Source organism: Protomyctophum parallelum (genome assembly GCF_964188405.1).
Source record: "Protomyctophum parallelum genome assembly, chromosome: 13".
Classification (NCBI taxonomy): domain Eukaryota; kingdom Metazoa; phylum Chordata; class Actinopteri; order Myctophiformes; family Myctophidae; genus Protomyctophum; species Protomyctophum parallelum.
Genome location: NC_139708.1, coordinates 33,859,873 through 33,875,062, shown reverse-complemented (window position 1 = coordinate 33,875,062; position 15,190 = coordinate 33,859,873). Strand labels below are relative to the sequence as shown.

General features: G+C 42.1%; 1 protein-coding gene across 1 annotated transcript; it reads left to right on the top strand.

Moving 5' to 3' along the window:
• Window positions 1–2,736: 2,736 nt before the first annotated feature.
• cygb1 (cytoglobin 1) lies at window positions 2,737–12,969 on the top strand. The gene is made up of 3 exons (XM_083779726.1): window positions 2,737–3,108; window positions 10,192–10,423; window positions 10,926–12,969. Exons 1-3 carry the CDS (start codon window positions 2,966–2,968, stop codon window positions 11,088–11,090), a joined length of 540 nt encoding a protein of 179 aa, XP_083635852.1. The 5' UTR covers window positions 2,737–2,965; the 3' UTR covers window positions 11,091–12,969.
• Window positions 12,970–15,190: the final 2,221 nt, after the last annotated feature.

The following is a 15,190-nucleotide window of genomic DNA, read 5'->3' as shown; positions in this document are numbered from 1 at the left end:
TCCCTGGCGGAATGGTCCCACCAGGAGCTGCAGCCAGTACCCCTACCAGCCCACCAGACAGGGGATCCAGTCAGCAGCCAGCAAACATGAGAGCTAGGGGAGAAGAACCCAGAAATGAGGAGCATGAGTCATTTGAACAATTTGTACAAACTGGGTTAAATGTGCTCCCTGGTCTAGATCAGAGGCAGTATGATGATGACCATTTTGTCCAGTTTGTGGTCGATAGCCTGCGCCGCCTTTCCCCGCAGAAGAGAAGAGAGGTGCAGCTGGCCATAGCCAACATCCTCCATGCCGCCAGGGGTGCCAAGTTAGAAGCAGAGGGCGGTTGAACAGCTTTTCCTCTTGTATTTCAATTAGGAGAGTTTTTTTAATCATTATTTTGGATCCATTTAATTTGTTTAATTGAATTATCCGACAAAGGCTATTTGCTAAATATTGATTTGAGTTATGTATTGTGGTGTTTCACTTGTATTGCGCATGCATAAAATGAATGGGAAATCGAGTGGCAAAGTGAGTTTAATGCTGCTTAATGTCCTTTAATGCAATCAGATAGGATTTTCTGTTTGGATGTATGGGCTGTCAAGGCCAGAAAAGTTTTTTTTTGCCACTCAGTACAACTTCCCGCATAACGTCCGGGTATGATGATGATGTCCCCGCACATATCCTCTATTGCACATTGAAAAATAAACGTTATGGAAAGCAACATTTTCATTGGTCATGTTTTAATTCTATTGTATTTTCTTAATTGCTTCATCTCATATTGTCTTCAGATGTTTCTTGTTGGTGTTAGGCCACATGAAAGTGAGCAATAATTAAAGTGGCGCTATGTTAATGGTAGAGTATAGGCCTATGTGAATACAATATAACTTGGTGGTTGTATTTCGTCTCCCTGCTCTTCTATTGACCGCCTTCCCATGTCATTGAATGCTCCCCGAAAGTCAGCCGTCATCCTCTGCCTGGTCCACTTAGAACTCCCAAGCTCAGAGGAGAAGAACAATGAATGAAATAGAAAAGAGAAATGAAATGAGGCTAATGGGTACTTGGGTAGGTGACAGAAGAGAATCCAACATAGTTCTGCCACTGTGGCATGGGCTGGTGAGTTGAACTTCATGACGGTGCCTCTCACTGACAATCTCTTCACCCATGCCAAATTGCTCCCAACACTAACTGGGCCAAAAGCATCTGAGGAAGTTGTGGAGGATGATGGTTTGTCTCAAAATCTTCTCTGCATTTGGAGCTGTGCCCTAATTATAATTTTTTTGATATGAACTTTCTGGCCAATATTTGGAATTGGCAAGTTCAAAACATTACCTTTTATTGTTCTGTTCCCTTTCAATGTTGCTATTCTGGCTACTATCCACTAGATGTCACTCTTAGGTTTTTTTTAAATAAAAACTAAGCTTGTTGATTGTTCAATTCTGTTTTTGTAATGTTTCTAGATGTGATTGGTGACTTGATATGTGGAATGCACTCCATGAACTGAAATCTGTATGGGTTAATACCGCGGTGCACAGGGCAGCCTCAAAAGCTGTCTATAGACCCACCCAGTGTAGATTGAGAATCATTGACCAAGTCTCCATTTTATCTACAATCCTTCTATATACTGATAAGTGATACGCTTGATAATAAAGATAAAGTCGATGCACAAGCGCTTGATCAAAACATGGCCAATGAGGAATTGCACTCTTGCATCATTTACCGCCTTAAATGTGTGTCAATCAGGCCTATGTCATTAAGATTCTCACCCAGAAATATGACTACCATGTCCAAGAATGTAGGCCTACTGTATTTTCATGTTATATCACTAATTTGATACACATGGTACACTCAGGAAAGAGGGCTGTAAATCTGATAAGGAATAATGGGGATGTTTGCGGTATAGGCTATTTACAGTAACACATGCCATCCTGCCAACAAAAAGCAGGAAAATGTCGGGAAAGTGCTGGAATTTGCTTCTTTTTGTTCATTCTTGAAATGCAAAGAAGAAAAACAGAATAGAGCAGAATGAAAACAAGCATATCAATGATGTGGTATGTGGAACTAGAAGATAAGTCAACTACTATATGTTGTTATCTTGTCATGGATAATCAGGTATAATCAGGTATGCTAATTCACTTTAGTTTGAAGATTTTGTTTATACTGCAATCCTGTTATTTGTAAATCTATATATTCATATTTTCTTATTTACAAATTGTGTTCTATAAATGTTTTTAATGTTGTTATATATAGAAGCCTCGTAGGCCTATAAGACCTTTGGGCTTCTTGCCTCCTCTGGCACTTCTTCTTTTTTATATTCGGTGCTGTTTTTTTGTAGCTATTGTTTTTATATTTTGTCCTAAATAAATCAAATCAAGCTGACAAAAAAATAACCTATACTTTGGACACTTCTGATGGTACCTGCAGTGAACTTTAACTTTGTTTGTACATTCATTGCCAGTGTGAATTCAGTGTGACACATTAATTACTATGATTATCTCCTGTCACATCTGGAACAGGTGAATATGAATTAAACAGTCTCCCAAGCTCACAGCATAGGCATATACTACCACATTCCAGATTGGCGTTATTATCATGTCATCGGGCATGGCTAATTACATGATAACAGAGTGGGTGGAGACTGAAGATAAGGAGAGGGGGTGAGGATTGTTAGTTCAGAGACTCCTCCTCAGTCACTGTGAGCCTTTCTCGTGTGTTTGTCTTTTCTCTTCACCCTCATACCTCGATCAGTGGTGGAGAGCTTTGGGTCACACTGGAACAGAGGACATGCACAAACCCACAAAGGTATTTTTTATTCTAAACAATGAAGCAAGAGACGTAATAGTGCTGCTAACAAGGGTATAGACTATACACAGTGCCTGGGGTTGGGTGTGCGGCAAGGAGAGGCGTGGGTGGTGGTGGTGGGGGCCACTGTTATCACCCGTGGCTTTTCAGCACGTGCTGAACTCTGCACGTAAAGCGTTGCTGGATGGAGAGCATGCAGGTAGACGGGGCAATTGAGGTCCCGGATCCCCCCGACGCACTGACCGACAAAGAGTTCCAGATCATCAATCTCACCTGGACCGAGGTCTACAAAAATGCCGATAATGTCGGCGTGGCCGTACTTATCAGGTAGGCTATTTCTTTCCTTTCGTCTCTAGGGAATATTTTGACAGCAGCACAGCTGGAGTATAGACCGAGCAGCGCAATTTGTTTACTCACCTTTCTTTAACCTCCAGGAAAATACAATGGTTCACATGCAGGCGACACACGAATACATATAGTGCACGCTCTTAACGGGGAGAATGTTTTATTGGATCCCTTTCATGTTTTATCACCTCACCTTTTCATGGTAGTCACTGTCACTAGTCATGTCTACTCATTCATATCCGCAGGATATTGGATTCCCATCAGCAACAGCTGCCACCACTATACCAGCATGTGAGCAAAAAACAAAACAAAAACAAAAAAACGGTCGGGTTCCCTCATTATGTTTAACTCTGCAACTTAAATCATCCTATAATTGCAGTTTCTGCAAGCTGTTTTTCTTTTGTTTTGTTGTTACATAACAAATCCTCATATTCTCACTATGACAACATGATATTAATGTCTTATGAATCTACCACTTGCAGAAGTCTTACGGCTATCACTTTAATTACTTCTCTATGTACATGTGTGAAAGTAGCTAACATTATAAGCAACAAGTCTGTATTTGTAGATTAAATGCAGTTTTAGTTGCATTTATTTATTTTTATTTATTTTGTTTTTTGTCCCTGTTCAGACTTCAGAGCATTGGCTGAGTCTTGAGCCCAGGGCTTTGATGCCTCAATAGAGATCATCATCACAAATGTATTTTGTCTTTGAAAGTCCAGCCCAAGGTCCACAACCTCTGTCAGTATCCAACTACTGATGCAGATGATGCTTTCTTGATCCCATGAAATTATATGTTCTCACTCTAGCCAAAGGAATGCAGCAACAGCAGCATCATTCTTATTTATCACTCGTGTAATTCTCACTGCTCCTCCTTTCCACCCAAGAAGCAAATGCCAAACAATTTAATCCATCTTACTCTTTTCAGGCATATTTGGCACTAAAAGGGGTCTCTCCCTTAAATGGGAGGTCATGTTTCGCATACCTAGAGGACTAGATGACACCAGAGAGAGATATCTCCATACTGGTGAAACCTCAAACCAAACCTCCCCTCTCTTCAGGTTTACTGGACCAAAGACTGAGAGCCCATAGGGACAGCTTTTTAGGGGCGCTCTCCCCTCCTATGTCCTGCGTCTGCGTGTAAACACAAACATTGTCCTAACAACACAAACATTAAATGCCATTGATAATGAATGGCCAGTTTTACGTCATTTCCCAACACAAACATTAAATGCCATTGATAATGAATGGCCAGTTTCAAGTGTTTGTCCCAACACAAACATTAAATGCCATTGATAATGAATGGCCAGTTTTGATTGAAGACATGTGACATGTATAAATAATTTGGAGGGGATTTAACCCCCAAAAAGCATGTTTTTAATGTTTAACGTTTAGAAATTCCGCATTTGCCGCGCCCCTATGGATGAAAAGGGAATTGCTTTAGTCTCTCCGTTGATTAAACCAACCTCGACATGTGAATGAAATTTGGGGTAGATTGGACATTCCGTTGGGGGATTTGTGTCATTCTTTGTAAAACAGGCCCCTCCCACTAACTTTGGACGCAGATTACAGCCGAACGATACAGACTATGGAAATTATGCCTGTGGTGTTTTAAACGGATAGGTCCAGAGATCATGTGTACCGTTTTAGTGAGATCTGCACAAAAGCTGTAGGTGGAAGAGCAAAACGTTTGTTTTGAAGAAAAGTCAAAATGGCTGAAAATATATCCTGACGCAAATGGGCGTGGCCTATATGGGGAGATGCATCATGATCCAAGGAATCCAGGGAAAGTGAAATTTAGATTTTACGACCTATGGTTCAAGAGTTATAAGGCGAAATGTAAAGTGAGCTGTTATAGCGCCACCATGAAGCCGACTGATGTAATTATTTATTACATTAAGTTTAATAATTATTATGAACCTCCCCTCCAAGTGTTGTGACTGTAGTTTCTGAGAGAAAAATACTTGATATGAGTTTGCGCATTTTCCCATGTAAGTGGATGGGTAAATTTAATGCACTAATAAATGAATTATGAATCAATAATTTGTTAAAGTGAAAAAAGGGCTTTGTTAAGACTTGTAAAATTGTGGTCAATGCTTGTGTGAAAAGTCAGAGCGATTGGTGCAGGCAGTGATGAGCTACGACAGTGTTTCAGACACTCAGACATTGAGTGAATTATAGTATGATGATGATGATTATGCACAACTCTTCAGTGAATGATTTGGACATTTGAACACTCCTGGAAAACCAAGAAGCAACTTGGCAGACTGGCAAAAGTCAGTTATCTGAATCAGTAGCTACTTGTAGGGCGTTTTTGGTATGCAAGGTCTTTGGAGTGTGACTGACGTGTACAGCATGATACAGCACATGACCCCACAATCCAGTCAATTTGTTCAGGTGCTCTTTTATGATTGAGGGGGTGAATGTTGAGATCAAGGTTAACAATAGAAAATAACTTGCACTCTTTACATTAAAAATGTATGACTGTGATAACAGATTGTGAGACTAGATTTACACCGCCTATTCAGGTTCCTGTGACCGCACAATGAAACGTAGATGCAGTACAGAATGTTATAACTAAATGTGTCTGCATTAATTTCCTTTGTACTGACTTCTGTGCATTCACATTCTTTCCATGCTGCAGATAATTGAGGTCAATGAATAGGCAGAATCATTACAATAATCAAAGCCTCATCATATCATATCAACCAACGCTGCAACCACAGAAGCGTCTTGTGCAACTTTCTGTGAACTGTGCTCTTGAGCCAGTCTCAAAGAACAGAAATGGGAGGATTAAGAGCCCAATGAATATGTAAAATACTAATGAGGCTATTTATATGCAACCACAAATGCAATTACTGTATGAAAGGAGAGAGATTAAACAACACAGTTCCTCAGTGCTTAGCTGTGAATATTGGAATCCGGCATTGCATTCTTATCTTGATAGCATGACCAATACGTTCAGTTTTCCTCGTATCTTTTTGGATTTTAGGACCTTTTTGAGGTGTCCCAACTTATTCAGAAAATGTTCTGTAACGTGGTCATCATTGATTTTCCCATGTTTTTTGCAGCACTAGCAGCGGGGCTCCGAGGATACTCATGTCGGTTTTCCTCAGCACTGGTCTCAAACAACATATCTGAAACTACTGGACAGATAACTGTTATTTTCCCCTACTGATTTGGTGATCCCATTGCCTTTCCTCTAACGCCAGAATTCATCTAAAAAATACTGACTGGAATTTGCTGTGCACCTTCATACTCCCCCAGTGACCTGTACTGATTTTGGTGACCCAATATAATTTCCTCTAGTGCCATCATTATGCCAAAACTTCCAATTACACACAATTGGAAGTTAGATTGCCATGAAACTTGCTGCTTGCATTTATACACTGGAGGACAAAACCTACCTTGCATGAAACCATGACTTTCCTCTCTTGTTAAAACTTTTCAATGGTTAAATATTTATAAAACCCACAGACACACTTAACGACTTTCAATTCCAAAATGCTTCAGAAACAACAAGCAACAACACGTTGCAACCCGGCGACTTTTCGCTACTTTTGTGTGACACTAAATGGGCCATTGATTTATAAAAAAATGGAGATACAAGGTTTCTGCCAGACAGCGACAGACAGCGACAATCTGGTGTCAGCAGCTGTGCACACATGAAAGAATGCACATCTTATCAGCCCCACCAATTTCTCTGTTTTTTATGCCTCTGAGTAACATCACTCTCGGACCAAAACCACAAAGAATTTCACAGAACACACAGGAATATAAAAAAAAACACTTGCTGCCCCACACCCTCCATGCACAGACCACCCGCCACCAAAGTTAAGAGGAGAAGACCACCTTGTTCCACACTCTTTTCTGACGTAAACTGACAGATGAAGCTTTAACAGGAGGCAATCTTCACCTTAAAGAGATGACTCAGGCCATGTGCTCTAGGGCTAATGTAAACATATTGACTTATTTCATGCAAGTTTTTCTACTGGTGAGACAGAAACAAGACATCTGGAGTAGATAAAAAGCAGCTCATTGCATTGGCTCTGTCTCTGTTTGCACTCTCTGCTGACTATTAGGATTCCTCTATGTTCATTCTGTTCATTCTTTACATCTGTACAACTGTACATATAATCTGAGGGTTAAACAAGGACATCTTCTTGTTATTGTTCCTAGAAAAAGCACACTGTAAACCGGGATGAAAAAAGCAATGTCAATAATATGAACAGCTTAGGGAACAAATACATAATTCCTAATAACAGTAATATATCTACAGTATATTAAATATAAGTGCCATTCGCAGCTTCTTCAATAAGAGTCAGGCATCTGTTGATGTCATAGAAGGCCGACTAAACATAATGTGTTGTTATGACATTGCCAGGGGCACTTTAACCACTTAACCCCCAGCAAACTGAAAACACACTACCATAGAGCCCTGAGGGACTCCTCCGCTCAACCACATGGGGTGTAGCAGACACACTTCCACCTCCAGTGAAGTGATAGTGAAGGAACCAGTCAGTGAAATAGTTACACAAGAGTTTGTTTTATAGTGTTCCATTCCATATTGTATCTAGAAGCCAACATAATAAAAGCTGTTGCGCTCAGAGATCAACACATTGCCACACATTGCCAGTTCAAACCAACCCTGTACACAATCAAAACTAAATTGCAAATGAGCACTTCTCAGAGGGATCCACCAGACGGGGTTAGTTAGCCAGGGGCTATAGGCTGTGTAAGCCGTGGGTTGTGGCAAAATGGTTGGAAATCTAGCTCTTCTGAAATCGGTGTGGCTTTTGGAATGTTTTGTTTAGCCGCATGTGTCCTACCCCTGCCCATACCCCCCGTAAGTGTGTTTGTGCATGCAGTTGCATGCACCAGGTGTGGGCCCAATGACAGTATCTCTATATACTAAAATCGCGCGTGCGTGCGTGCATGCATGCGTGACACTATGAAGGTAGGGACACTACTGTATATGGTTCTACCATAAGTTAAGTTGTAGAAACGCAGTTTCCTCACACACTTTCATGGTTCTTGGCAGCTCCAACCCCACCCAGCCTGGCCGAGGCATGCACTATGCGGAGCACGTCTTTCTAGTTTGTCACATTTCTGGCTGTTGGAGAAGATTTTATCTCATGTTGAACTTGAAATGTATTGCAGTGGCATAAATCTGCAATGGCTACTTTAATGTTTAATGATTTTTGCAAAGTAAATCATGAAAACCTTTGGCAATATATCTCTTTGATTGTTGTTTATTAGAAATGATCTGAAGAATTAGTATAAAACAAAATTTTAGCACTGCAGTTAACATTGATTTGCTTTGCTGCTCTACTGCAAATGATTCAAATGATTATCATAGTTTTAACTTATTTACATGCACAAGTTAAATAGTCATGGTTGTACCATTTTCAACATAGTGTGCATGATATGTCATGACATTTTCACTGCAACACCATGGTACGGAAAAATATTAATGTTACACCTGAAATTAGTAAAACATTGGTTCCAGGGGAAGATGCTAGAGTGGCTGTCACAGTCTCCTTGGACACCATTGAAAATCTCTCATGGAATTTGAAGATGGTTACTGCAAAAGGCCATTAAAAAAGTGGCATTTTGTGTTGAATTTGGAGAAACCATTTGTAATATTAGCTGTGGTGAGCTAGTTAAATAGTTCTTGTTTGATTTGTTTATTTCAAACAGTGTCACAATTTTGAGAATTAATCTGATTTGCAGTGGAGGCTGATGGATAATTAAATGTTTTCAGGGGGGAGTGGTTAATATGGTTAAGATGGATCAATACTAGACCAATTATTTGTTTACAAACATTGGGACTGGGCGCACGGGTGACTGTTTTATGTAATTAATTCCCAACAGATCTCCAAATCTGCTGTTTTGGGGAGTGCTGGTTTCAGTTCATTCAACCTCCTCTTGTGTGTTGGCTAGTGAGGTGCACCCTAGGAGACATTTATACTTCATTGCGCAACAGTATTGCATTCAGAGAACAGCTGATATACAAGCTCACATCGCATCGTGGATGCGACTGTTGTGAGCGTAGAGGTCTGCGTGCGCAACACTATCACGGGACGAAGCATAAATTATACTTGATGGGCTGCAGGTGCGCGTGCAGCCGTGCACAAACAGGCTCTGCTGCCGTGGTCATGAGCGCACCTCCCGCTCTTATGACAGCGGCTGGAGGTGTGGTTTTGAGGCCAATTGCTTTGAATTGCTATTATTGTTCAAACACAACAGAAACCAATGATTATATATTTCAAGGGCGATAGATCAAAATAGAAATCCTAATCATTCTTCCTCCACACTGGGAGAAAAACAGCATCTGAAAGTTTGATGGTGCATTTTTTACACGTGAGTGCAGTGAGAACTTTTCCATTGCATCTTATGAGAGTCAGGGTTCTTGTGCTGCCGGTATGCATGCGCATGCTGTTGCTTATCAGTGTGATATTTCAAGGCACACACGCACACACACTACACAAGGGGAAGAAATGCAGCATTCTCATGTCAATGCCTATGTTTACTTACGATATCTCATCAGCATAGGACCTTGCAAAAGTGAAGCGAGGAACGCAGGCGTTGTTGCCTGGATCAACACAGGTCTCCTCCAGGTCTGTTGAAGAGGGGTACAACAACGCAAGCGTAAAAAAAAAATCACACCCGTGTGAACCGAGTGGTGCAACTCCCCCCCCCCCCCCCCCCCTCCTCCTCTCTCTCTCTCTCTCATTAGCAGGCAACAGTGCACTGTCTCTCTCTGTTTCTGGCGCCCCCTACTGGTACATACTGGTGCTCGTGAACACATACATGAACACACACATACATACATACATACATACATAGGTGAACACGGACATTGCTGGTTGTAGGAGTGGTCGCGCCGCGACTTCTCCGAGCAAAAACGCAGGTCTCATTAAAAATGAACTATAGGCGCGTTTTATCGCTCCCCGTTTGCAAGGCCCTTAAGAAGTGCACCTGCATCTGTATAGTGGAGGTCAGCTGGTGGAGCATTGAGGCTTCATGTATTCACTTCTCCCACTTGTCGTCCTCTGCCTGCAGGCTCTTCCAGAACTTTCCCTCTTCCAAGCAGTACTTCAGTAAATTTAAACACATAGAGGACATTGAAGAGATGAAGCAGAATGACCAGCTCAGGAAGCATGCTCGTAGGGTGATGACCAGCCTCAACACACTGGTGGAGAATCTCGGCGACACAGAGAAACTGCTCTCAATTTTCAAGATGTTGGGCAAGGCCCACGCACTCCGACACAAGGTGGACCCTGTGTACTTCAAGGTAGAAAGCAGCACACGAGCGCACGCACGCATGCACATACACACACACACTAGTGCTGGACGATTCTTGCTCAAATGCGAATCTCGATTTTCCTCCACAAGAATGAGATCACGATTCTCACACGATTCTCATTTTTTCCATGAAAATATTTATTTTAAAAACATAAACAAAAACATAAGTAACTAAAATGAATTGGACAGCCAACTAGTGCTGCATGATTCTTCACAAAATGAGATTGCATACTGTAGGTGTCTGAATCTAGATCTCGATCTTTTTTCAATTAATTGTGCAGCACTAACACACACACACACACACACACACACACACACTTATTATATTATTAGGCATGATATTTACATTGTTGTACAATGGAGTATTGTTTTGGTACAACAATATAGTTCTACTAAAACATGGGACATGTTCCAAGCTGTTACATCATTAAGCATTCAACGCTCTGTCTCTCTCTCTCTCCCCCTCCCTCCATTTATACATCTTTATCCAGTATCTGGCTGCCGTGATACTGGAGGTCCTGGCAGAAGCGTACCCTGATGTTGTGACTGCAGAAGTCGGTACTGCATGGAGCAAACTTCTGGGTGCGATCTACTATCATCTCTCATGTGTCTACAGGGAAGTGGGTTATACGCGACCGCCCAGCTCAGCCAAGTGAAGCAGCCTTCAGTCTGTTCCTCAAGGAGCCAGGCTCAGCTCCATGATGAGATGAAATGACTGAGGGGGCAGACATCATTTTTATATAGTAAAACAATATGTACATAAAACATAAACTTAGGGGATAGACATTTCTGAGGGTGCCAGCTAGGCCCCCACTGGCACCCCTGTGGTGCCGGGCCTGCAAGGAGCCACATTGAGAACTGCGCAGACCAAGACACGGCTACTGTTTTGGCCTTCTAGCTTCATAGGGAGGGCCTGATGTACCCACTGCCAGAGGGAAACATGATATACCTGTATGTCCTCGTTTACACTCAGGATCTGACCTATGCCCCATCTAGACACCAGTGTTCCACATGTGCTTAACCCAAGGAGGTTGTTTGTGTGAGTGCGTGCACGTGCGTGTGTGTGTGTGTGCATGTTCATGTGTCTATGTAAGCCCAAGGTGTGTGTACGGTATGCGATGTGCATGCGCACGCACGTGCGTGTGCGTGTGTGTGTGTGCGTGCGGATGTGCATACGTTTGTGCGTGCGTGTTTAAATACAATTAATTTAGTTACTGAGTAATGTACGTATTCCTGAGATTATACTGATAATGGACTACATATCATTAGAAGGCTAAACAAACAGTAGTTATATTCCTTTAGCTTTCACTTTTATGATACCCCACAAAAGAGGAAACATTACCAAGGAGATGGACAAATCCAAAGAACATGCAAACATCATTAACCTAACTGGACTCGACTTGTTGGACTATAACATTTAACTGGGTTGTGCCTTTTACAGATGTGTATAACGTTGAATCTGATAACACATGGCCTTTATTTCATTGTTATTCATGTGATTCTTTTTTTTCTACATCTTACATTTTACATCCACCTCTTCCTCAGTCACCACAGAATGAAATCATAAGCATAAATACCTTGTCTTGTGAGGTAGAATAAAACATATATATGTTTTAGGTTTCATTAGGTTTAATCGTGCCATAAAAACAAATTTGTTGAAGTATGTAAGTGTTGTAAATAGATAATGTTGCCATTAATTTACAATGTTGACATTTAGCAGATACCGGTACTCTCATAGTGACTTATAAAGTGCAATATCAGAGTAAATGGCAGGAACTATATAGCGCCACTATATAACTTTTTTTAGTGAATACATTTTAATTTTGTCCAATCTGTATGATAGAGTTCAGTATGTTAATACAATATAACTTAAACAATTGGGATGGTTGTATTTTGTCTCCCTGCTCTACTGATGAGACTGTTAGATCGTGTCAAAGGTCATGCATGCCTCACCTAGACAGGATCTGATACGAAGTTTGACCTAATTGTCAAGATTCAATTTATCCCCCGAGCAAACAGGCAGGATCAACGGTAAAAATGTCAGCACTTACGCTGGAAACTGGGTTCAAATCCGGGGGAGAAGAGGCAAGTTACATATTGCATGTATCTTCAGTGATTTCACTTAATTCAAATATCACTTTTCTTTTTCTTTTTTTGTGATAATCCTCCCTACTATAGAGTGTGCTGAACATATAAGGATTCCTCCCTGTCCCCAGTTCACCTCTGGGGTCAAAAAAGCGTAGGTTTCGTTTTTGGCTAGAGCTAGGGCCTATCCTTCATCCAATCAGGATAAAGAGGGGCCTTCAATTCAATTCGCCTTTATTGTCTCAGAGGAGAAATTTGTCTTGGCCACCAAGAGACAGCGTTTTACATTACATACATACATACATACATACATACATACATACATACACACACAGTTCATAGTACAAAAAATACAGTTCATAGTACAAAATAAATAATTATCCTACCCACACTGTGCAAATATATCAAGGTTCAAGTATTGCAGTATTGCACTCTCCCATCATAAGGTCTTCCCCGTTCCCCCCAGTAGTTAAGCCCATCACACACCGTCTGCGACCGCCGCGCGTCAAAACAGCCGCCTCCATTATTTTCAATGAACCTATCGCACACCGGCTCCGTCCGCCGCGTCGCCTGGCGCACCGATAGAACCAGTTCTATTTTCCAGGCGGCGCCACGCGGCGCCGCGTCGGACGGAGCCGGTGTGTGTTGGGCTTCAGTTATCTGATAACTGATATCTGAAAATCAATCGATGAAAATAAACTGCTTTACATGGTGATATTTTCAATCCCTTAGCTGGAGTGGTGGGGCGTTGCCATACCAACCGGAACAATGTTAAAAGCTGCTGTGGGACTCAACCATTATTATAGACGGAGTATACATTGGGGTCCGTATATATACGGACCTGGGATATAGTGTCCCCTAGCGGCGGGGTACGTATATACGGACCTGGGATATAGTGTCGCCTAGAGGCAGGGTACGTATATACGGACATGGGATATAGTGTCGCCTAGAGGCAGGGTACGTATATACGGACATGGGATATAGTGTCCCCTAGCGGCGGGGTACGTATATACGGACCTGGGATATAGTGTCCCCTAGCGGCGGGGTACGTATATACGGACCTGGGATATAGTGTCCCCTAGCGGCAGGGTACGTATATACGGACCTGGGATATAGTGTCCCCTAGCGGCAGGGTACGTATATACGGACATGGGATATAGTGTCCCCTAGCGGCAGGGTACGTATATACGGACCTGGGATATAGTGTCCCCTAGCGGCAGGGTACGTATATACGGACCTGGGATATAGTGTCCCCTAGCGGCAGGGTACGTATATACGGACATGGGAAAGAAAGAATTACGTAAAAGAAAAAGGTGTAAACCGTCCAGTAAAGAAAACTCCAAGTGATCAAAGGTAACTAGGACTCCAGTTAATCTGTCTAAAAAAACACCTGATATACTGGTACTAAGAGGTGAGTTTTCAGACTGCAGCGAGACTGAAAACTGCTTGGGAGCCAGGAGGGAGAATTGTCCAGGACACTGGAGTGTTGGCCAGGGTATGGTATGGGAGGAAGGGCCAGACGTACTGTGTTGGTCTAAAGTGTGGGAAGGCCGGGGTGTAGGGTTGGATCATGTCCTGAAGTTAAGGTTTGCCATGTCATTGATTGCCTTGTAAGTCATCACTAGTGTATTGAATTGCATGAGGGATGCAACCAGGATTCACTGAAGGGAACTCAGAAGGGGGAGGGAGACATGAAAATTAAATTATCCCTACATTTTTTGTCAGGTGAAACCACCTGACTAATGAACACAACGGAGAGAGCCGCGAGGCGCAAGGTTGTGACACACAAACATACACGTTACTAAAATAATAATCACACTATGGGGGGGAAGAACAGAACGGAGACAGCTCTTCTTTAATCTGACAAATATCACTATGTGATCATTTCTTGTTTTAGAGAGGTTGAAGACAGCATTCTGGATCAGTTGAAGGGTTTTGAGGCGGGCAGATCAGCAAGGAGAGAGGGAGTTACAGTAGTCAAACTTGGAGATGCCTGAGGCTTGGAAAAGGACCCGGGCAGACTCGGAGAGGAATGCAAGGCAAGGAGGGCATGTTTATTTGTATAACATTTAAGAAACAAAGCGATTCATTGATTCAAAGTGCCCATATACAAAACATTAAGACGCTTTAAACACATATTTGAACACAATAAATAAAGTTGAGATAAAACGGAAATATAATTATTGCGGCAGATTACTATGAAAAACCGTCCGTCGTTCCATCCGTCAAGCCACCATATATGGCCGTCAGTCCGCTACGCCTTGTGAAAAGTCACGCTCCATATATGGCCGTCTCCATATTTATGAAGATCATAACACTGACCTTATCAACCCCTGGATAGCCATACATGGAGTAGGCTGGATCATCACCTAGATCTGAATATATGGAGCCGGCCAGCAACTCTACATCCTCTACACCTCAAACCCTTAGATCTCCATATATGGAACAGACCTGTTCTGACATTCCATATGTTGAACCTTCCCCACCCATCCTTACTCTACGATGTCTCCCTTTTGACTGATACATGTCCATTCAAACTCTAGACGGGCACGCCCCAAACGTATTAGTGCAGCTGCGCCACTACCTGGGTCCTCATCAAACCCTGTACACTCAAGACACTCCATATATGGCCAGTACAGAATTAATTCCATGTTGATCTGACCCCCCATGC